Source organism: Arvicola amphibius, chromosome 4 (genome assembly GCF_903992535.2).
Source record: "Arvicola amphibius chromosome 4, mArvAmp1.2, whole genome shotgun sequence".
NCBI classification, from domain to species: domain Eukaryota; kingdom Metazoa; phylum Chordata; class Mammalia; order Rodentia; family Cricetidae; genus Arvicola; species Arvicola amphibius.
In genome coordinates, this window is record NC_052050.1 from 45,967,871 (window position 1) to 45,992,159 (window position 24,289).

A 24,289-nucleotide genomic window follows, 5' to 3' on the forward strand; every position below is an offset into this window, starting at 1 on the left:
AGACATATCCCCAGCCCTCTTTCCACTCCTGAGACAGGGGCTCACTGCCCTGTTCAGGCTGCTTTTGAGTTCCCTCTAGCTCAGGCAGGTCTTGGGCTCATGATCCTCGTGACTCAGAAGCAGTAGCTGCTGCTTCTTTTTCAGTTTAATGTATTTATTTTTATCTGCATGAGTGTTTCCCTTGGATTTTTGTCTGTGCACAAAAATGTGTATTCCTGGTGTTCACAGAGGCCAGAAGACTGTTAGATCCTCTGAGAGAGTTACAGACAGTTGTGAGTCACTATGTGGGTGCTGGGAATCAAACCAGAAAAGCAGCCTGTGCTTTTAACCATTGACTCACTCTTTTAGTAACTGGGAATACAGAGCCTGCACTACCAGGCCTCACTTGATGTAGGAGGGTCTTCTATCTATCTGTTGTTTCATTGGTTAATAAAGAAACTGCCTTGGCATTTTGATAGGGCAGAATTTAGATAGGTGGAGTAGACAGAACAGAATGCTGGGAAGAAGGCAATGAGGCAGACGCCATGATCCTCTGACCCGAGACTGACGCAGGTTAGGATCTTTCCTGGTAAGCCACCACCTCATGGAGCTACACAGATTACTAAATATGGGTTAAAGCAAGATGTGAGAATTAGCCAATAAGAGGCTGGAACTAATGGGCCAGGCAGTGTTTAAATGAATACAGTTTGTGTGTTGTTATTTCCGGGGCTAAGCTAGCCGTGTGGGAGCCAGGCGGGATGAAAAGCAGGCCTGCTCGCCTCACCACTACACTCACTAGAGAATTCTTTGAAATGCATGCATGTGTGTACCCATAAGTATGCTTGTTGGGCCCAGAGGCTGAGCGAGGATGTCTTCCTTGGTTGTATTCCACCTTATTACTGTCTGTCTGTCTGTCTGTCTGTCTGTCTCTATCCTATCTATCTATCTATCCATCCATCCATCCATCCATCCATCCATCCATCCATCCATCTATCTAGTTTTTCAAGTCAGGGTTTCTCTGTGTAGCTTTGGAGCTTGTCCTGGAACTCACTCTGTAGATCAGGCTGGTCTAGAACTCACAAAGATCTGCTTGCCTCTGCCTCCTAGTGGTGGGATTATAGGAGCATGCTTTTGTTACACCCAGCTTTTTATGTAGGTGCTTCAGATATGAATTCAGGTCCTCATACTTGTATGGCATACACTGCTCATTGAACAAGTTTTCTGGTAAAATTCCTTAGCTAGAGAATGTTACCAAGTCACGTCCCCAGCCCCTATCCAGAGACTGTTAGGTCTGCCAGATCTTTGTCTTTATCAAGAATCTTTAAACTGCAGCCTGTGGGCTAATTCCTACCTGTTGCCTATTTTTGCATAGATTGTAATGGTTTTCACTGTGTGTGTGTGCTTGTGCTTATGCAGTTTTGTCTGTGTATGGGTATGAGTGTACACGTGTGAGTGCACACATGTGTGAGGGAGGTCAGAGGACAACTTGTGTCGTGTTCATTGTCTACCTTGTGGTAGTTTGAATGTAACTGGCTCCCATAATCTTATAAGGAGTGACACCATGAGGAGGTGTGGCTTTGTTGGAGTGGGATGGCCTTGAAGAGGGAAGTGTGCAGTTGTGGGGGTGGGCTTTGAGGTTTCCTATGCTAAGGATACTGCTCAGTCAGTCAGTTGAGTGCCTGTAGCCTGTAAGATGTAGTACTCCCAGCTCCAGCACCATGTCTGCCTGCCACCATGCTACCCACCATGATAATAAAGGACTGACCATCTGAAACTGTAAGTGAGCTACCATAATTAAATGTTTTCTTTATAAGAGTTGCTGTGGTCATGGTGTCTCTTCACAGCATTAATAACCCTAACTAAGACAGACCTGAAACATGGTCTTTTTGCTGTTCTTTGCTGTGTCTGCCAAACCAACTGACCCATGAGCTTTCAGGGTTCTCCTGCCTCTGCCTCCTATCTAGTTATAGGAGCACTGAAGTTACAGATGGCTCACTTCATCCAGCTTTAGGTGGGTCCTGGGGATCTGAACTCAGGTTCTCACACATGCATGGCCCACCGAACAATCTTCACAGCTGTTTTTTTTTCATTTGTTTGCTTGTTTTTAATGTTTAAGTAATTTAAAATAAACCCAGAATAATTCTGAGTGTGGAAAATTACAAAATTTAGATTTCAGTGTCTATAATGAACTTGGAATGAAATCAGGGCAGGCTCACTTGTGCCTTACCACAGCTGTTTCAGGCCACAAGGCAGAGCTCTGCTCACAGTTGCAACAGAGCATATGACCTGCAAACCCTAAAATGTTTATACCATCTGGTGCTTCACACAAAGTTTGTGACTTCTGATATACGGGATACAAGTTTTGATAGATATATCCACCAAATCCCCAGGTTATTATGTAATCTTGGTTTCTAGATCCTTAATATATTTGCCCAGTCAAAGTCAGAACGGCATACTAAATTTTCTTACAGCAAAGGAGTTTGCCAAGCTCCTTCTTGTACACTTAGCCATTTTTGTTTTATAGATACAATCTCTGTTTCTGAGAGCTAACACTGATAATATATTTCAGTATGGAAAGTCTCCTTTATAAAAATAAAGTGCTTTGATTTATTATATATCTTACTTTTGAGTTCTGCTATTTGCTTTTTTTGTTTTGTTTTGTTTCAAGATAGGGTTTCTCGGTGTAACAGCCCTGATTGTCCTGGAATTTGCTCTGTAGACCAGGCTGGCCTTGAACTCACAGAGATTTGCCTGCCTCTGCCTCTCTAGCCTTAGGATCAAAGGCGTGCGCCCCCACCACCACCAGGCTGACAGACTCATGGTCATTGATTATCTTTTGCTTTGTGAAAATACATATTCTGGGGCTAGCAAGATGACTCAGGGGGTAAAGAGTCTGCCATGTGCCAAATGCCAGATGCCCTTAGCTTGACCCTGGTGCCCATGCTGATGTGCTGGCATCTGTAAGCTCAGCATGCTTAGGGTAAAATATGAGGTAGAAATAGGAGTTTAATGTAGGAAGTATAGGGGCAGAAATGAGGGAGAAATTCAACTCCTGAAGAGCTGTCTCCTAACCTGTGCACAAGTGCTGCAGCCTTCACACAGCCTGTCTTTCTCACACACAAAAGTTTAAAAACCTTTCCCCCTAGAATGAATGATTTCAAAAATTTCAATTCACAATTTCACAATCACACAATTTTAAAAACTACTAGCATACTGTCCACTATGTGACTAGTGTTCTTAATTTAAGAACACAGAGAACCTCAAAAAATAAAGTAGCAACCACTTAAATTGCAGAGATTTTGGCTATCCCAATGTTTATGTACTCTGTGTGGGGCGGAGCGCATGTCATCTGTGTATGAGGGTGAGAGGAGCTGGTTCTCTCCTTCTACCACAAGGGTCCCGAGGCTACAACTCAGATCTTCATACTCGCTTTGGCAGCACATCTGCTAAAATTAGAACAATACAGAAGATCAGCACAGCCCCTGTGCGGGGATGACATGCAGATTTCAAGTATTCCATATTTGATTTTAGCCAGGTGGTGGTGCATGCCTTTAATCCCAGCACTTAGGAGGCAGAAGCAGATGGACCGGAGTTTGAGGTCAGCCTGGTCTACAGAGTGAGTTCCAGAACAGCCAGGACTACATAGAGAAAAACCAAAAACCAAACCAAAGCCAAACAACTGAGGTCCTCAGGCTGAGAGGCAAGCACCATGACTGGTGGAGTCATCTTCCTGGCCCAGACCTGGATGTTTCTATAGCAGTGGCTCAAAGAGGCATAGAAGGCAGAGAAGAAAACAGACTAACCTGAGATGGGAAAAAGATACATGTGCCAAAGAATGACTACATACTGCATAATTTGGCAGCTGAATTAAGATCATATGCATAAAAAAGAAAACAAAATTTAACAACACCACATGAGAAGGCGGAAGAGTAAACTTCCATAGTTTAGTTAGGCTAACAGAGTGTTAATCTGTCAATAAATCCTAGGTTTTATCTACTTTCCCCTCACTTAACAGATTACCTAGAAAAGGAGATTCGGAGATGACGCAGTGGTTAAGGGTACTTGCTGCTCTTCCAGAGGACCTGGGTTTGATTCCCAGTACCACACAGTGCTTCATAAGTGTCTGTAACTCCACTTCCAGGGGATATGATGCCCTCTGATCTGACCTCCTCAGATACCAAGTACACATGTGGTACACAGACATACACAAAACACTCATATATATAAATCTTTTTGTTTGTTAGTTTGAGACAGGGTCTCTATATAGTCCTGGCTATCCTGGAGCTTCCTATGTAGACCAGGCTGGCCTCCAATTTACAAAAAGCCTTCTATCTCTGCCTCCCAAATGTTGGCATTAAAGGACTGTGCCACCACACTCGGGGGAGGGGGGAAGAAAAACAATAAAAATAAAAAATAACCAAATAAAAGAACTTAAACAGCACTTTCTTTTCTCTTCCTTTGCAGGTATTTGTGTGGTGTTCTTGCGTATCTGTGGGTGGGTGTGAGCATGCCCATACAGGTCAGGAACTGATGTCAATTATTTCCCTCGACCACTCACTTTCCACCATACACACTGAGTCTGGGTCTCTCCCTTAAATCCAGAACTACCAATCTGGCTAATCTGGTTAGCTAGCTTGTTCCAGGGATCCCATTTATCTCACTGTTCTGGAATCACAGGCAGGCTGCCATGCCTGCTCAGCATCTGCCTGGGTGCTGGGGATCTGAACTCCAGGCCTCATGCTGTATAGCAAGTGCATCACCCACTAAGCCATCTCCCCAAGCCTTCAAAGGCATTTTCTGATAAAATAAAGATCACTCAATAAAAACATTGGAAATGGCTGGGAAACAGCTCTTGCTGCCAAGCCTGACCACCAGAGTTTTATCCCCAAGACAAACATGGTAGGGAAGAACTGACACCGGTGGCTGTGACATGTATACCACACAGAAAATAAGTAAGTCTAAAAATATTTTAGTTTTTAAATTTTAATTAATTAGTTAACTAACATTATTATTAATTTTGAGACAGGATATCACTATGTAGCCTTGGCTGGTGGGGATCTTGCTATAAACACCAGGCTGATCTTGAATTCAGAGATCCACCTGCCTCTGTCTCTCGAGTGCTGGGATTAAAGGTGTGTGCCACCACTGCCCAGCTCTGGCTCCTTAAGTTTTCGTTTGTTTGTTTTTGAGACAGTTGTTTCTCTGTGCTGGCATTAAAAGCGTGCACCATCATGGTCACCTGGTTCTGGCTCCTTAAGCTTTTAAGAGACAGGGTTTCATGTAGCCCAGACCAAGCTCAAACCTGCTATATAACTGAGGCTGTCTTGAACTCCTAATCATTCTGTCTCCACCTCCCAAGCTCTGGGATTACAGAAGTGCACACAAAGCTTCCTGATGGTAGAATGATAATACAAGAGAGCTGTGTTTTCCTTTTGGGTTACTGATTCGTTTGATACTAGCCTTCCTTTGTAGTTCTTTTCTCCTTAAATATTAGCTCTAGAAAAGCCAGTAATGTAAGGCGAAAGCAGGTTTCCGTCTTACCTGTGTGCTGTATGGAGGTTATCGCCTGGGCATTGCACTGCAGCTGCAGCATGTGTCGCAGCATGGCTGGTCCCCAAATAGTCAAATCTGCACACAATCCTGGGGACACTGCTTTCCCCTTAGAGGACATGGTTTGGGCCTGCACGCTGGCTGTTTTGAGCTGCCTGCACAGGGCAGAGACACTGATGGCGCAGATGAATTTGTGTTCCGGGCTATGTTTTTCAGTATGAGGCAACAGGCTGAAGACAGCATTATAATTACTTTCGTACTTGCCATGGACATTACATCCAGGAACTGGGTTTGCACCTATTTTGCTGTTCTCTGCACTCTCGCTCTGATCCGTGCGTCTAAATGTCTTGACTGGATTCTTGTTTTCAGGTAAACAGATGTCTCTGTCACCAGTCTCATCACAAAGCATCCTTACAACTCTGTCAACATCTTCAAATCTGCTTAACAGAGTCATCCTCAGGGCAACATGGCAGAAGACCCCAAGCACAAGAAGCAGCCCCCCCAGAGGACACTCTGTGCTATGGTAGCACTCCCATGCCTCCTGCATACATTCCTGGCTGCAATACCTGGCATAGCTGCACCCGCCACAGGGTACTGTGGCCAAAGTGTGCTTCAGACATCGGTGACAGTAGAGGTCTCCATTGGTAACTCTGGTATCCCGCTTGGTCTCTAGGCCATGGTGCAGTGGTGGCATTTCTCCGGGGTTAAGGACATTTACAAAAGCACCTTCCTTCACCAGGAGTTCTCCTGGGAGAATGTCTTTTGTGGCAACTAGATGGCGGCCTTTCAAAGGGTCCATGTGTAAGCTGACAGACAGTGATGCCCCAGAAATCTGTTTGTTCTCTTCCTCCAGGGCCATATCCTCAAAGGCTCTGGTGAGAGCTGCTGGGCAGGTTTCTGGGAGACTCTCCTTCTCTCGGATCTTCATTTTCAGGTGATGGAGGTTCCTCTGCAGAATCTGATGAGAGGAAGGCACCAGTGTTGGCTTGGCAGCGAGGCTGCTTTCAAGATCAGTGATGGTTTGCCTTGCCTCCTGCAGTCTCCCGAGGTTCACCAGGCACTCTGTCTTACGCAGCATCATCTTGGGTTGCAGTCTTTCAGGATACCCATGCAGACCTGCTCTCACTATGTCTTTAAGACATGCCTGAAAACCAAAAGGAATTCCGGAGTGACTCACAGTTTCTACTTTCCCCTATGTACTGAAAACTGAAAAGCCACAGGTCACAATAGTGGACAATTTCAACCAAGAGCTTAGGTCTTAAATTACACCCTCCATTCTGCTTCCTGACATTTCTTCCCTCTTCCCTTTCCCCTTCAAGTATATTTTGAAGCCAAAGAAACATGTATTCACTACAAATGAGTAAGAAGTTTGGTGTGATCTGATGCAAGCAAGTTAAGTTATGTAATGTCTTTTGTTTTCTCATCTGAAAAAGATGGTACATTAACAGGTCATTTTAGGGATGAGATAAAGTAATATATCTCAATGATAAAAGGAACTCATGGATGTGTCCAATAAATGGTCATCATTATTAGAAGTAAAACAGACGATCAATATAGGAAGGTGATAAAGGGATAAATGCTTCCTATGTTCTTTGAAACCTCTCCTTAAGAGTCCAGTCTTTCTTCCATAGAGCCCAGAGTCAGATTCTTGAATCTTTTTTTATTATTTAGAGAATATTTTATTTTCTGTAATCAAACTCATGTAGATAAGACTGAATATTTAATTCAGTGCATCACATATGTATAAATGAAAAATTAAGTTTAATGTGCCTAGACCAATATGGCTGTTGAGTCCTGTACAATGCCAATTTAATATGGTAAACTGAAATGCTTTTTTCTGAAGCTGACAGCACAGCTAAAGCTGCCCCAAATTCAAACTTTACACACACACACACACACACACACACACACACACACACACACGCCTATCTCCATGGCCTGTGGACAGTGCCATAGCTTTTTCTTGTCAACTAACACTATTCTTCATGGTCACCTGTGAGAGGGGACATTGAGTCAGTAGAAGCAGATAGGACATAGGCAGGACACCAGCTAACTCAATACTCACTTCATACTGACCCAGATGGAAGAGGGCTGCAGAGCGATTGGCATAGCACAGTGAAATATCCTCAGTGTTAGGCCTGGAATGCGACACTCCCTGAAAAATAACGAGCTGGTCAAAGGAACAAACAGGAAGTAGCGTTTCTAATCTTTTCTGAAAATGAGGGATCTACTGCTAAAGACTGAATGGAATTGTAAAATAAAATTACCAACTATTTCTGTTCCAGCTACTTCTCTTTCATTTTTTACCTTTTAGCAAATCTCTGAAGATCAATGAGAAAATAAAGATTCAACACTGTATATTGTATCATCAGATATAGCTTCTGCCACATCTATCAGTTTATCTAGGCTGACTGAACTCACTGTTACCCAGGCTAACTTTGAGTTTAAGACCCCACTGCCTCAATTCCCAAGTAGCTGGGATTATAGGCCTGTGTCACCAGGTCCAGTGTAAATGGACCAAACTCTTAATGTAACAAATAAAAGTGTAATAACTCTGGAAGGAACTATGAAGAGTCAAAAGTAATTGTTGGAGGAATCCCTTTCTACGACAATAATACCCAGATGTTGTATGGTGGCACATGCCTAAATCCCAGTACTTAGGAAGTGGAGGAAGGAGGATTGGAAGTTCAAAGCCAGTTTCTGCTACAAAGTTTGAGGTTATGCCTGGCCACATGAAACTCAGTAAAAAAACAAACAAACAAACAAACAAAAACCCAGAAAGAAAGAAAAAGTAAAACCATAAGAACAAAACTCTGGAAATCATAAAAGAATAATAAACTTGAGTCCATAAGGGTTGGAGATAGAGTTTTAGTGGCAAGGTGTTTGCCTACCACATGGTAAGCTCTGAGTTCCATTCCTAGTATTATATGATATACATACATGCACACACATATATACATATACACACATGTATATATATATATATGACTGTATCATCTCTTATATGCATATGTATTCTTTACAATATAAACAAATCAAGGCAATATCAAAATGTAAACATTAGGCTGAATGTAACTCATATTATAAACAAAGAGCTAACTTTTTTACTTCAACAAGTTTCAAAAGGTAAATACCAAGTCAACTGACAATTCAATAAAAATACGCAAATGATACCAACAGTTCTTATGGAACATGCAAATGACTCTGTTTTTTGTTTGTTTTTTTGAGACAAGGTCTCCTTACGCATGCCTGGTGATCTTGGAACTCACTACGTAGACTAGCCCTGGGATTAAAGGTGTATACCACTTGGGATGCAGAGGCAGGCAGCTCTTTGTGACTTCTAGGCTAGCTGAAATACTTTTTACCCATCAGTTTGTCTAAGAAAAATAAAACCAAGAACAGACTACTCGACAAAGGAGTGGGAAAATGGGCACTCTATGTTGTGAGTGGTAGTATAAGCTAGTCTGATAACTAGTGGTACAATTTAGTGATATATAGTAAATCTTTTGGGGTAAAATGTTAGGTTTAAAAGCCGGAGCTTCATGAATTCAAGGTAAGCATTATAACTGATCTATGTCCACACACACACACACACACACACACACACACACACACACACACCCCTACCTCCTAAGGGCAGGGATTACAGGTATGATTTCTGCCCAGTTCAGTCCTATTTTTATTTTTCTTTCATTCTTTCTTTCTTTTTTTTTTTTTTTTTGTTTTTTTGAGCAGGTTCTCTCTGTATTGCCCTGGGTGTCCTGAAACTTGCTATATAGACCAGGCTCAGGCTCACCTTAAACTCAAAGATCCACCTTCCTCTATGTACACACACACACACACACACACACACACTATATATTTGTTTTTTCAGACAGGGTTTCTCTGTGCAGCCCTAGCTGTCCTGGAACCTGATCTGTAGACCAGGCTGGCCTTGAACTCAGAAATCTGCCTGCCAAGTGCTGGGCTTTAAAGGTGTGCACCACCAATGCCCAGCTATATATTTTCCATTTATGTGTGTGCATGCGTGTACCTGCACTCTCAGAGGACAGCTCTCATGGGTTGGTTTGCTTCTGTTATCTTACAAAATCTAAAGACTAAACTCAGGCCATCCAGGCCTTTACATAACTGCCTCTACCCACTGAGCCATCTCATTGGCTCACCTAGAGCTCTTAAAATGATAATAAAAAAATTAAGTGCTGCCGGGCGGTGGTGGCGCACGCCTTTAATCCCAGCACTCGGGAGGCAGAGGCAGGCGGATCTCTGTGAGTTCGAGACCAGCCTGGTCTACAAGAGCTAGTTCCAGGACAGGCTCCAAAAAGCCACAGAGAAACCCTGTCTCGAAAAAAAAAAAAAAAAAAAAAAAAAAAAAATTAAGTGCAGCTGGGCATTGGTGGAGCATGCCTTTAATCCCAGCAGAGGCAGGTGAATCTCTGTGGGCTCAAGGCTAGCCTGGTCTACAGAGCAAGTTCCAGGACAGGCTCCAGAGTTACACAGAAAACCTGTCTTGAAAAACCAAAATAAACAAATAAGTAAAGTAAATAAATAAATGATAATAATTAAAAAAATAAAATGTACATGTATATACATTTGAGTGCAGTGTCCGAGGATCTGTTGGAGCTAGAGTTACAGGAAGGTGTTGGGAGCCAAAGTCATGTCCTCTGTAAAAGCAGTACATACTTTTAACTGATGAGCCATCTCTCCAGCCCCAACCTCAAATTCTTGATCCTTCTGCCTCTATATCCTAAAGGCAGGGATTACAGGTAGATTACCATGCCCAGGCCAGTTCTATTTTTATTTATTTTTTCTTGGTTTTTTGAGCAGGTTCTCTCTGTGTATCCCTAGGTGTCCTAGAACTTGCCATGCAGACCAGGCTGGCCTTTAAGTCAGAGATCCACCTGCCTCTGCCTCCCAAGTGCTGGGATTAAAGACATGTACCACCATCACCTGGCTCTTAATTTTTTAAGGGCTAGGATCTGAAAAAAGATGAAGAGGAGCTAGCAATATAGCTCAGTGGTACAACTCCTGCCTAGAATTCATGAAGACCCATGACTTTCACCATGCAAAAGTAAAAGGGGTGGGTGGGTGATACTTGAAGGGAGAGGACCAGTGAAGGAAAGGAAGAGGGAAAGAAGAGGATGATACACACACACACACACACACACACACACACACACACACACGATGAAGATGTCACAGTGAAGCTCATTCTTTTATACTGAAAAAAATGAATGAACTGAGCATGGGGCATGGTGGTGCACACCTGTAATTCCATACTTGGGAAATGGTGGCAGGAGGATGAGGCTTAGCTGCACAAGAGTTTGAGGCCAGCTTGGGCTACTCTGCTGCCCAGACTAGCCTTGGCTCCTAGATTCATGATCTTCCTGCTTCAGTTCTCAAGTAACTAGAGATTAATGCCATTATACTGGGCTGTTTTTATTCACCTATATATGCTTTATATACAGTATATTTAACAAGGCTAGCTTATGGGGATGGAAATGAGGTTAGATTAGGGGACAGAAAAAGAAACCATACTGTATATTCTTGCAACTTTTTAAAAATAATTTATTTTTATTTTATGTGCATTGGTATTTTGCCTGCATGTATGTCTGTGTGAGAGTGTCGGATCTTGCAATTACAGACAGTTGTGAGGTGATATGGGAATTGAACCCGGGTCCTCTAAAAGAGCAGTCAGTGCTCTTAACCACCGAGCCATCTGTCTAGTCCAGTATTCTTGAAACTTTTGAAATGTAATTATATGAACATATTTCCTACCCCCAAAATAAAGGTATGATACTAACAAAAATTAATATATAATAATAACCAATATTGCTTACGATATGGAGAAATAAATTCTCATATTCTATCAGAATGGATGTTAACTAGTTCTTTCCTGGACAACAATTCAGCATCAGCATCAAAGGTTTGAAAATGCTCCCTTTGACCCAGTGCTTTACCCTTCTACTAATTCATCCTAAAAAGAAATCAGTTGTACATAAATATTTATACAGAGAGATGCTTATTATAGCATCATAATGTCAAATAATATGCCAATATTAGATGTTAAATTAAGTACATTTCTTCTCTGTAATAGAACACTGAGTTAGCTATGGAAAATTACTTAGAGCAGAAAATTTAATACCATGAGAAAATGGGTACAATAAATTGTTGAAGGGAAAGAGCAAGTTACAAAACAGTAAGTGCAGCATTATCCCAATTTTGTAAAAGAAAAATCCATTCTCACAGGAGAAAGGCTGGCTGGCTGGGTATAAGCAGAAATGTTAACAGTACTTATCACTGGTTATGACTTTTTTTTTACTCTTTATACTTCTCTATATTTTCCAAAGTAACATTTATTACTTTTATGGACAAAAACAACAAGCATTACTTTAAAAAGAAAGAAAATAGTAGCTCTCTATAAAATTGCAAAGCACCATAATCACCAAAATACCAGCTTCATGAAATAGGAAGTGCATCTCCCTCTCCATCCAGCAAACCTTCATTTTTTTTCCCTCTTGAGACAGGGTCTCATATAGCCTAGGCGGATGTCAAACTCATTCTAGAGCTCATTTCATTTTTAAAGTTATGTGCGTGTGTGAGTGTGGGTGTCTGTGAAGGCCAGAAGAGGGTTCTGGATCCGGAGGTGGGTGAACCAGGGCATGTCATGGCCTTTACAAGGGAAGCAAGCGCCTTCGAGCTCTTAGCATCTCTCCAGTCTCTCCTTTCTTATCATCTGTTTTCCTTGGACAACTTTCTGTAGGATCACGTTTAAGATGTAAAGGCATAAAACTGAAGCCAAATACTTTACACCATTACAAAGTAGGGCTTTTATATGTTTGTAGAGTGGCAACTGAAGCTTTAATAGTTTTTGGAAAACTAATTCCAAGTGTTGAGTATTGACTTTTTAAAGGTGCAGGAAGAATACAATACCCACTTCCAGTGCCGGGAATCAAACCTTGGGCTTCATGCATGTTGGCAAGTGATGTAACATGGAGCTATACCTCACTTTCACCCCCTTACATTCTTTTCACCCCTCTTAAGAAAGGGACTCATACAGTTCAGGCTAGCCTCAAACTTGTTACAAATCTAATACTGGCCCCTTCTACTCTTGATCTTCCTCCCTCCCTGAAACCTGGATTACTGGAGTATGCCAACATGCTAGGCTCACCACATTCTTTTACTATATATGATCACCAATCAAGAGTCTGATGTAGTCTTGCTTTAAGCCCAGACAGATCTCTGAAAAAGCAGCAGAAGGAATTTTCTCAGGGTACCATGGAAACAAACGAATGAACAGATGCCCATTCTCCACACCCATATGTACCACATGTGCACACACATGCATGGCAGCAACAAGACTCCTACAGGCTGATAGACAATAGTGGCAAATAGGGCTGGAGAGATGGCTCAGTGGTTAAGAGCATGGCCTGCTCTTTCAAAGGTCCTGAGTTTAATTCTCAGTAGCCGCATGGTGGCTCACAAGTGTCTATAATGAGATCTGGTGCCCTCTTGAGGAAGAGACCTGGTCAGTCATTCTCATCAACTTAGACCATGAAACCAAATATGGGCTGCCCATGCATGTTTCAGCATAGCCAGGACATAAATTTCAATTTCAAATTCAATTTCACCATGAAAACAGGTCAGTAATAGTAACACAATGTTAAAAGCCATGATTCTACTTCAAAATCTAGCTTGGTGGGGGTGGAGATATGGCTCAGCAGTTAAGAACACTGGCTGCATTTACAGAGGATATGGGTTTGATCCCCAGAACCCACATGGTGGCTCATAACAGTCTGTAACTCATTCTAGTTCCAGGGGATCTGATGCCCTCTTCTTGCCTCCTCAGACACCAAGCACACATGTGGTACACAGACATACATGTAGGCAAAAACACATACACATAAAATAATAATAAACATAGCTTGGTCATGTTTAGTGTAATGTAAAGTATCTATTGCCTGCCACTAATAGTAATATGTTAGCTGATGGACCAGGACGTGATTGCACACACAAGCAGATCTCTGTGGGTTCAAGGTCAGCCTGGTTTACGAAGTGAGTTCTAGGACAGCAAAGGCTACACAGAGAAATCTTGCCTCAAAAAAGAAAAACAAAACAAAACATGACCAACTGTTGAGAAATATTAGTTGAAGATGTGTTTGTTTAACTCTGTGAAGCTGGGTTACTTTTCCTGTCTAAAATATCTGATTGGTCTGATCAAGAGTAGAATGGCCAATAGCTAGGCAGGAGAAAGGATAAGTGAGCAGGGATGGCAGGCAGAGAGAATAAATAGGAGGAGAATTCTCAGAAGAGAAGATGGGGAGTAAAAGAAGAAGAGAAGGATATCAGGGCAAGCTACACAGGAAAGCATGGTGTAAGTAAAGGAAGGTATACAGTACAGAGAAAGATAAAAGCCCAGAGGCAAAAGGTAGATAGGATAATATAAGTTAAGAAAAGTTGGCTGGGGTCTGGGTGGGTGTTGGGGGCTGCAGACCCCTGGCCCCTTGACTTTCTTTGCCTGCTGGAGTGAAACAACTTGTCTACCTGTGCCTGCAGCTGCTCTGAGCATGAGACCCACATGAGTTCCTGATGGCAGGTGGGTTTTACAGCTGGAAATTCCAAGAGCTGGGGCATAGCTATCAGTTAAGGATCCCTATATAAGCTTCCCTGGAGCACAATAAAGTTGGCATTCTTGTTTCAAGGATAACCTTGTCTCATGTCTCTGTCTGTGTGTGTGTGTGTGTTTAAATCTCCAGCCCAGTTCCTGGCGCTAAAGGTGGTGGCGGCACATGCCTTTAATCCCAGAATTTGGCAGGCAGAGGCAGGCGGATCTCTGTGAGTTTGAAGCCTGCCTGGTCTACAGAGCGAGCTCCAGGACAGGCTCCAAAGCTACAGAGAAACCCTGTCTCAAAAAAGACAAAAAAACAACAACAAAAAAAACAAAACAAAAACAAGAAACAAACAAAACAACAACAAAAATGAAAGCTGTCTGGGGCTGAAGAGATGGCTCAGTAGTTAAGAGCACTGGCTCCTCTCCCAGAGGATTCAGGTTCAATTTCTAGCATCTACATGGTAGCTCATTACTGTCACTCAAGTTCCAAGGGATCCCACACTCTTACACAGATATACAAGCAGGCAAAACACCAATGTACATTAAAAATACATTTAAAAAAGCTGGCTAGAAAAAAGCCAAGCTAAGGCTGAGCATTCATAAGTAAGAAAAAGTCTCTGTACATCTTTTGGGGAGCTGGGTGGCGGACCCCCAAAAGTAAAAGAGTAAAACAACCAACCATAGCCAATGGAACCTAGGTTAATTGGGCTACAGCAAATCCACTTGTTTTCTTTTTTGACTTTACTAAGTCATTCTGGTTGTTTATTTTACTGAGACATGATCTCACCATATAGCTGAGGCTGGCCTGGAGCTTATATGCAGATCATGCTCGTCTTGAACTCATAGAGACACACCTGCCTCTGCTTCCAGAGCATTGAAATTAAAGGCAAGTGCCACCCACTATGCTCAGCCTAAGTTATTAGGGTTGTAAGCTAGCATGTGGCTAGCTAAAACATCTAAATGTTCACTAAATTAGGACTATCAAGCTAAAACTTTATCAGTTCTTCAGACAAAAGAGACAGTGAGAACTGTCACCTGGTAAAGTAGGGCAAAGGGCCAACAAGCTTATGACTACTATGTGTCTGAAGGAATAGAGAATCTTCCAAAAATTCAGGATATATAACTATCTTTTGCTTGAAAATATAATCAACAACAAAATTCTATCAAAATCCCCCTAAATCCAAACAATGTAGATGAAAAACAAAACACAAACCCAATGGCCATGAAACTCAGCACCATTCTCTAGCTTGTGCAGACACGCCTGTGCAGCTGCTGGCTTGGACGCACATTACCTTAGAGTACAGCACTGCGGCGCCCGTGTATTCTTTCTCTTGGAATTTTTTGTTTCCTTTTTCTCTGTAGAAAAGGGGAGCATCATAGTCCTTTTCCACCAAGTAAGCACTAGAAAGCCGCTTTAAAAACACCTCATCTTCGGGTCTTTGTGAAGAAATAGGGAAACAAACAAAAGGGAGAAATCGGTTATTTCGAGTAAGGCTCTGCAATCACTGTACGTGAAATTGCAGCAAGTGGCTGAGAGCAGTGCACACAGGTCTGTGTGCTCTATGTAACCCACCTGGAGGGTTCTTCCTGTCTCAGAGGCATAGGGACAAGGATACCCATTTAGAGCTGAGAGTGTTAATCTCTGACTCTTATCTCATACTTAGTGGTCAATGAATCATGCCTTGGATCACACATCACAATAAAGCCTGGGTGTAGAGACTGATATAATACACGGAATCTTTGCACGGAGGAGAGCTCTCCAGTTCCACTGTTGAAAATACTGAGGTGGGTCGGGGAGATGGCTCAGCAGTTAAGCACATATAATACTGGTCATCAGAGGACCTGAGTTCACTTGGCGCTCACATCAATCAGATGCCTCACAACCATCTGTAACTCCAGTTCCCAGGGCATCTTACACCTCTGACCTCTGTGGGCACCTGCACTTGTGTACATAACTCACATGCAGGAGCATGCATATAATTTAGAACAATAAAGAAATTACAAAAAAAAATACTGAAGATTTGGGCATGGTGGTACAGGCCTGTAATACCAGCCATCAAGAAACTGAGGCAACAGGATTACCATAGGTAGAAGACTAGCCTGAGCAAGACAGTTTTCAAACAGGAAGGTGCATGCGCACGCACACACACACAATGTTAAAAGTGTGTATGTTTGGGCAACTAGATGGCTTGACTCAGAAAAGCACTTGTTGCTAAACTTGGCAACCTGAGTTTGATCCTGGGACCCAAATGACGGTAGAAGAGAACTACACAATGGCATGTACATACCTGTGCACACACATAACCACAAAAATTAAATAATTTAAAATACTTGCTGGGTGTGGTGGCGTATGCCTTCAACCCTGGAATGTGGGAGGCAGAAGCAGGTGGGTATCTGTGAACTTGAGGTCATCTTGGTCTACATAGCAAATTCCATAACAGTCAGGGCTACACGGTGATATACTGCCTCAAAATAAACAGATAAATAATTAATGGGAACTGGAGAGATGGCTCAGTGGTTTGGTTCCCAGTTTACCACCATCCATACCTCCAGTTCCAAGGGATCCAACATCTCTCTCCTGATTCCCACAGGCACTAGGTTTGCACACAGTGAACATACATACATGTAGGCAAACTACTCATACACAGAAAATAAAAATAAATTCAAAAATGAAATAGCACCTTTCTAGTTTGAAATAACTTTAGGTTTACTCACAAACACAGTCCAAAGAATTCCTGCATGGTGCCCTTCCAGACTGCCTAAGTGCTAACTCCTCCACATCCACTTCAGGACTCCCTCCTCTGGGCTCACCCAAGGGTCTTCCACAGCTTGAAAGGCACTTGCTATTACTCCCAGCTTCAGTGTATTTTTTTCTCTTGACACAGAGTCTTTGCGCTACACAGGCCAGCATCAAACCCACAATCCTCCATTCTCAGCCTCCCAAATGATGGTAAAAGGTTTTATTTTCTTTTTAAAAAAGACTTATTTATTTATTATGTATACAGTGTTCTGTCTAAATGTATGACTGCAGGCCAGAAGAGTGCACAAGATCTTACTACAGATGGTTGTGAGCCACCATGTGGTTGCTGGGAATTGAACTCAGGACCTCTGGAAGGGCAGCCAGTGCTCTTAACCATGAGCCATCTCTCCAGTCCCAAGTTTTATTTTCTTAAAAAATATTTTTATGTGTATGTGTGTGTGTGTGCCACATGTGTGCAAGTTCCATGGAGACTGAAAGAGGGTGTTGGCTTCCCTGGAGCTGGAGTTACAGGCAGTTGTGATCCAACTGAGGTGGATGCTGGCAACTGAACTCAAGTCCTCCAGAAGAGCAGCAAAGAACTGCTGAACCCTCTCTTCACTCCACAAATGTCTCATATAGTGAAATTTGACCTGATGTATTAGTAAAAAAATACACATACATGGTGGTTTAAAAGAAAATGGCCCCCAAAGGGAATGGCACTATTAAGAGGTGTGGCTTTGCTGGAGTAGGTGTGGTCCTATTGGAGGAAGAGTGTCACTGTGAGGGTGGCTTTGAGGTCTCCCAAACTTAAACTATGACCAATGTGGAAGACAGCTCACTTCCTGTTTCCTGCAGACCATAGAACTCCAGGACCATGTCTGCCTGCATGCTGCCATGTCCTGCCAGTATGATAATGAACTGACCTCTCTGTGAGCCACCCGAATTAAATGTTTTTCTTTATAAGAGATGTTATGGTCAAGTTCGAGGCCAGTGTGGCCTACAAGAGCTAGTTTCAGGACAGGCTCCAAAGCTACAGAGAAACCCTGTCTTGAAAAACAAAACAAAACAAAAAAAGAGTTGTCATGGTCATGGTGTCTCTTCACAGCACTAGAAACCCTAACTAAGATAACATATAAACCACCAAATATTATATTGTCAAATGAGGAGAAATAGTATAGAATAACCTATATTATACTTTTGTAACACAATACTATAAAGTAAAATATAAATAATAAAAGTAAGAACAAAAAAAGACAAGATGCTGGGTGTGGTGGTGTATGCCTTTAATGCCAGTACTCAGGAGGCAGAGGAAGGTGGATTTCTGGGAGTTTGAGGCCAGCCTGGTCTATATAGAGTTCAAGGCCAGCCAAAGTTACACAGTGAGACTGTGTCCAAAGACACAAAAACCAAACAAGTAACCCCTGCCCCCCAAAGACAAGAAAAGGTAAAATTTCTCTCAGGTAACTTCAGTCAGAGAAGGAATTACAAACAAAAAACTATAGATTTTCCTTCTTTTTTTTTTTGTTTTTTTTTCAAGACAGGGTTTCTCTGTGTAGCTTTGGAGCCTGTCCTGGAACTCACTGGCTTTAGACCAGACTGGTTTTGAATTCACAGAGATCCGCTTGCCTCTGCCTCCCGAGTGCTGGGATTAAAGGCATATGCCACCACCACTTGGCCCATATTTTTCTTTTTTTTCAAATATTTTTTATATTTATTTTTTAGTTTATTAAAAATTTCTGTCTCCTCCCCGCCTCCCATTTACCTCCCCCTACCCCCTGGCCTGTATTTTTAAATAATAAAGTTAATAAAACTATTGTTTGTTTGTTTGTTTATTTATTTATTTATTTCTGAGACAGGGTTTCTCGGTGTTGTCCTGGCTGTCCTGGAACTCGCTCTGTAGACCAAGCGGGGCTTGAACTCAGAGCTCCACCTGCCTCTGCCTCCTGAGTGCTGGGATTCAAAGGTGTGTGCCACCACTGCTGGCTATCACTGCTGTCTATTTTAGACATTTACTTTGTGCATGTGTGTGTACAAGCATATCATATATGCCACAGCATGCATATGGAGGTCTGAGGATAACTGTCTGAGTTGGTTCTCTCCTTGGGTTCAAGGGATCAAATTCAGGCTGTCACACTTGCATGGCAAATGCTTTTCCCTCCTAGCCAGCTCAGTGTCCCTACCTACTCCCTTTCTTTCAGAAGGGGTCTCGTCTCTCTCTGCTGTCCAGGCTGGCCTATGACTCACAGCAATTGTTTCCTCTTGTCTCAGCTTCCAGAGTGCTGGGATTCCGGGTGAGCGCCATGACTAGCTTCACCACTGTCTTTCTCGTCATCCCAAATGGAAATATACCATTAACTCATCATTCTGCCTTCTCTCCAGTTCCTTATAAATCCTTTCCACCATCTACACCATTTGTCTGGTGGGGGTTCTTTAAATTTTTATTTATATATTTATCTGTATGTACATGTGTACCAGGGAGCATGTGTGGAGATCAGAGGACAACTTGTGGGAGTTCTTAGGGGTTGAGGTCAGGGCTTTAGGTTTAGTCCCAAATGCCTTTACCCACAGAGTCATCTTGCTGACCCTGTTACAGGGTCATATAATGTTATGATATATAGATAGACTATGATATAGAGAGCATATGATATTGTGGGGGAATGGATGAAGTTCTGTGAGAACATGTTCTATTGACATGGCTGTGCCTCAGACCCATGGGAACTGGCAAAGCAGTCCTCTGATCCTGATAGTGTGTCCTAAAACTAGCAACCACAGCTTTCTTTTCTGGGATGACTGTAACCTGAGACTGCTCCTCTACAGAGGCTCTGCCCATCAACACTAGCTAACCTGATACTTATACTGTACACAATAAACAGGCTGAGTTTCCAGGTTGTGGCATAGTAGGTGCCTTCCATCAGAGAACACAGCTCGCCTATTCCAGTCTTTCTGTACATATGTCTATCCTTTTTCAGGTTTCCAGAACCTTCTTGGATGGAGCATTTTTGTTTGTTTGTTTGTTGTGTTGTATGTGTGTGTGTTTGGCTTATTTCACTTGGCAAAGGGTTTTCAAGGTTCAACATGTTGCAGCATGTCCCAGAATTTCACTGTTTAAGAAACAGTTGAGTAATATTTTATTATTCATTCATATGTTGGTAGACATTCATGTGTGTGGTGGTTTGAATAAGAATGGCCCTCACAGGCTCATTTATTTGAATTCTTAATCATCAGGGAGTGGTACTACTTGTGAAGGATTAGGAGGTGTGGCCTTGCTGGAGGAAGTGTGTCACTGGGGGTGGGCTTTGAGGTTCCAAAAGCCCAAGTCAGGTCTAGTGTCACTCTCTCTTCCTGCTGCCTGCTAATGTGGATGTAGAACTCTCTGCTGCTTCTTCAGTATCATGTCTGTTTGCATGATACCATGCTCCCTGCCATGATGACAATGAACTAAACCTTTGAAACTGTAAGCCAGCCCCAATTAAATGATCTCCTTTATAAGAGTTCCTGTAGTCATGGTGTCTCTTGACAGCAACAGAACATTGAGACCACGTGGTTTCCACTTCTAACCACTGTGGATAATGACTCTATGAACATTGGTGTGCAAATATTTCCTCACATTGGCTATAAACCCAGAAGTGGGATTACTGCATCATACAATAATTCTCTAACGTCCAAGCAATTTTCCATGATGGTTTATCATTTTAGATTCCCACTGGCTATGAGAAGGGTCCCATTTCTACTCATCTTCACCAGCATTTCTGGTTTTGTTTCTGAGTAGCAGCTGTCTAATGACTGTGAAGTGGTATCTTCCCTCACTGTTGAATTGCATTTCCTTGAGCATTAATGTTGTAAAGCATCAGCTTACATGTTTATTGGATGTTTGTGTATCATCTTTGGAGAAATGTTGCTTCAAATTGTTTGTTTTTTTAAACTGGATTTTAAAAAATTGTTGAGTTCTGGGAGTTCTTGATGTGGGAGGGTCTTCTGTTTTAATAAAGAAACTGCCTTGGCCAGCCCTTAGGTGGGTGGAGTAGACAGAACAGGAAGAAGGAAGTGAGGTAGATGGCTCAGTCAGATGCCACACCTCTCCTAAGTTAGTCAGACTGCCGTGCCTCTCCTCAGAGAGATGCCAGATGCGATGAAGCCAGCCACCAGGTCAGACGTGCTGAATCTTTCCCGGTAAGACACCACTTTGTGGTGTTACACAGATTATTAGATATGGGTTAATCAAGATGTGAGTAAGAGGCAGAAAATAATAGGCCAGGCAGTATTTAAAAGAATACAATTTGTGTGTAGTTATTTCGGGGCACAAGCTAGCCAGCAGCCAGGAGCAGGGCAGGGTGAAAAGCAGGCCTGCCCAAAGCCCTCACTACAGAATGGCGCTCAACGTGGATAACTGAATCCACAGAAAGCCTGAGAAAGCTTGGGAAAGACTAGAGTAAAGCATGTTTTCTTGATAACAGCAATTTTTCGGGTCTGAGAAAGCGCTCTCATCTAAGAGAGGCTTCCTGACTCAGCTTCAGCTGCAAAACCCTGCAGCTCATTAAGAGGTCCTACCACAAAACAGTGTTGATGAAAAGCTTTTCAGTTTTCAGCTGTAGCAGGAAAAAAGTTGTGCTGTTTTAAAATGCCAGCTTTCTGGGTCATCCTACCAGGGCAAACTCTGACTCTTTCAAGCAGGCAGTACTGACTATGGAGCTTTTGATTGTTGTTTAACACTGTTGCAGCTTGCTTGCTGGCAGGGACCTTGAACAGCCACAGAGTTGTGGTGATAGACATGGCTACAGCCGGTGCCTCTCCCATGAGGCTGGAAAGGTAAGGAATGGGCTGGATCCAGCCACCAAAGTCATGGCTTTAGTCCTACCTATATTGCTTGGTAAATTAAAGACTCGTGTGGTCAGAAAAAGAGAGATATACAGTAAAGAGAGATTCAAAGACAAAGAAAACCTCTAAATGGTTTATAGTGTGTTAAAAATATATGCAGGCTAAAAGTTAAAGTTCTTAAAGTAAAAAAGGAAGAAAGAAAGTAGTTGGGTGTGATAGTACACACCTTTGATCCCAACACTTGGGAGGCAGAGGTACATTGACCTCTGTGACTTCAAGGTATGGCAGGACACACCTTTAATCCCAATGCTTGGAAGGCAGAGACAGACAGATCTCTGTGAGTTCAAGGTGTGGTAGCATAGGCCTTTAATCCCAGCACTTGGGAAGCAAAGGCAAGTGGATCTCTGAGAGTTCAAGGACAGCCTGGTCTGCAGAGTTATTCCAGGTCAAAGATATACAGAGAACTTGTCAAAAAATAAAAAATAAAAGTAAAAATAAATGAAATAGAGGTTAAAATAAAGCTGTACAAAGATGGAAAATACACAAAGAATCTTGATGCTGTATACTATTATGCTCTCTTTGAGTTGTTTGAATGCTGAGGAAGAAGCAACAGCTGCTAAAAGATATTTGTTTATAAATGCTGCTGAACTAATCCAACATAGATATTTTAAAAATACCTTGACTTCAGAATTTGGATCTAAGGATATGATACTTTGGAAAAGAGATTCTTTTGTTTTTACAGAAAATGAGACTGTATGGATTGCTTCTATCCCAATATGGTATGATAGACCACGCCCTCCTGAAAGGTTGCTGTGAACACATTCAGAAAATTACTTCACCAAACTGATGACTGAGATGAACCTGGCACACAGGTTACACCATGAAAGACCTAAATAACAGTGCCCCCATTCAGCAGGAAGCAGTTTGGAGAGAAATAACTGCGCCCATATTCCCAAATATTGCTTAGAAATGTTCTTTTACATTTAAAGGGGGATATAATATAGATATGAATAATTTGCATGGATATGGATTTTGCTTTAGTGATTTAAAATTAAGGTTAATTTTGTTATATGTATATGTACTTCTGATACTGATTAAGGTATGATTGTGTTGTTCATTTAAAAATGTAATGTGTAATTAAGAAATATAGGTTGTCAATGGATAATCATCGATAATAGTAAAGCTTATAGTCATGTAAGTTAGATTTTCTAGATAGAGATATATTTAAGTTAAATAGGCATTCTTCATATCTTTCAAAGACTATAGAATATGGCATTTAAAATGTTTTAATAACTTAGGGCTTTTCATGACAATGAGACACATCTGCTCCTGGCAGCACCAGCTACCTCAAGAGGAAGATGGGCATCGAAGAGGCTACTTATGGAGTTTGATAGCCATTTGGGCAAGAAACTGCTCTTGCCTGGACTATTGCATAAACTGGACACAGAGAACCCTCAGAGAGAGGACTGCTGAACTTGCCTATAGATGAGATGATCTTTTGGGGTTCCTGATTCAAGAAAAAGTCTGCGAGACATTCTGAAGGACACAGCAGGTACTGACTGAACTACCTTTGAAATTTCCTGCTTCATGGAAATGTCTGCTGGAAACTATGGGCCTGTAGGCCAAAGATGGATGCCCCAACGGTACAGAGGAACTTTGGGTGACTGTCCAGGCAGCAAAATGTCTCTGTGATTTCTAGAATTTTGTAAGTTGCTTACTTCTCATTTACTTAGGTAATAGTATATCCTTCTGGAGTCTTTGATGGAGTTGAAGAATAGATAGATAGTTATAGTTTTCCTTAGTTATGATAAAAGATAAAGTAGATATAAATATTGTAACTGTAATTCTTGCTTGATAACTGTTTTGTTATATGTAATTCTGCTGTTAAAGTTAAAGCCTTCTTTTTTGTTTAAACAGAAAAAGAGGAAATGATGTGGGAGGGTCTTCTGTTTTAATAAAGAAACTGCCTTGGCCAGCCCTTAGGTGGGTGGAGTAGACAGAACAGGAAGAAGGAAGTGAGGTAGATGGCTCAGTCAGATGCCACACCTCTCCTAAGTTAGTCAGACTGCCGTGCCTCTCCTCAGAGAGATGCCAGATGCGATGAAGCCAGCCACCAGGTCAGACGTGCTGAATCTTTCCCGGTAAGACACCACTTTGTGGTGTTACACAGATTATTAGATATGGGTTAATCAAGATGTGAGTAAGAGGCAGAAAATAATAGGCCAGGCAGTATTTAAAAGAATACAATTTGTGTGTAGTTATTTCGGGGCACAAGCTAGCCAGCAGCCAGGAGCAGGGCAGGGTGAAAAGCAGGCCTGCCCAAAGCCCTCACTACAAGTTCTTCATTAACTCTGGATATTAATACTCTGATAAAAATGATTAACAAGGCCTGGAGGGATGGCTCAGCCGTTAAAGGCTAGGCTCATAACCAAAAAATATAAGAGTTTGGTTCCCAGCACCGACGGCTGTCCCTCCAGGTACATTAAAAAAAAAAGATTAACAAGTATTTGCTTCCATTTTGTGGGCTGTGTTTTATTCTCTTGGTACTGTCTTTTGATTCTCAACAGCTTGATCTAGATGAAGTCCAGTTTATTTTT

The 24,289-nt window shown here is 42.1% G+C and overlaps 1 protein-coding gene and 1 non-coding gene across 7 annotated transcripts in view; one reads left to right on the forward strand and one right to left on the reverse strand.

Annotated features, from left to right (window-relative positions):
* Window positions 1-24,289, reverse strand: part of Smyd4 (SET and MYND domain containing 4) — a 56,369-nt gene that overhangs the window by 16,135 nt on the left and 15,945 nt on the right. For 3 of the 6 annotated variants that reach the window (XM_038328768.2, XM_038328767.1, XM_038328772.1), the window contains exons 3-5: window positions 15,430-15,574; window positions 7,595-7,699; window positions 5,521-6,673 (exon numbers count right to left, since the gene is read on the reverse strand). In XM_038328768.2, the coding sequence (XP_038184696.1) occupies window positions 5,521-6,673; window positions 7,595-7,699; window positions 15,430-15,574 (1,403 nt within the window). The remainder of the gene's footprint in view (window positions 1-5,520; window positions 6,674-7,594; window positions 7,700-15,429; window positions 15,575-24,289) is intronic. The other 3 variants (XM_038328771.2, XM_038328770.1, XM_038328773.1) reach the window with 2 other exon arrangements.
* Window positions 3,406-3,507, forward strand: LOC119813799. The gene has a single exon (XR_005285254.1). It is a non-coding gene; the product is annotated as a U6 spliceosomal RNA (small nuclear RNA).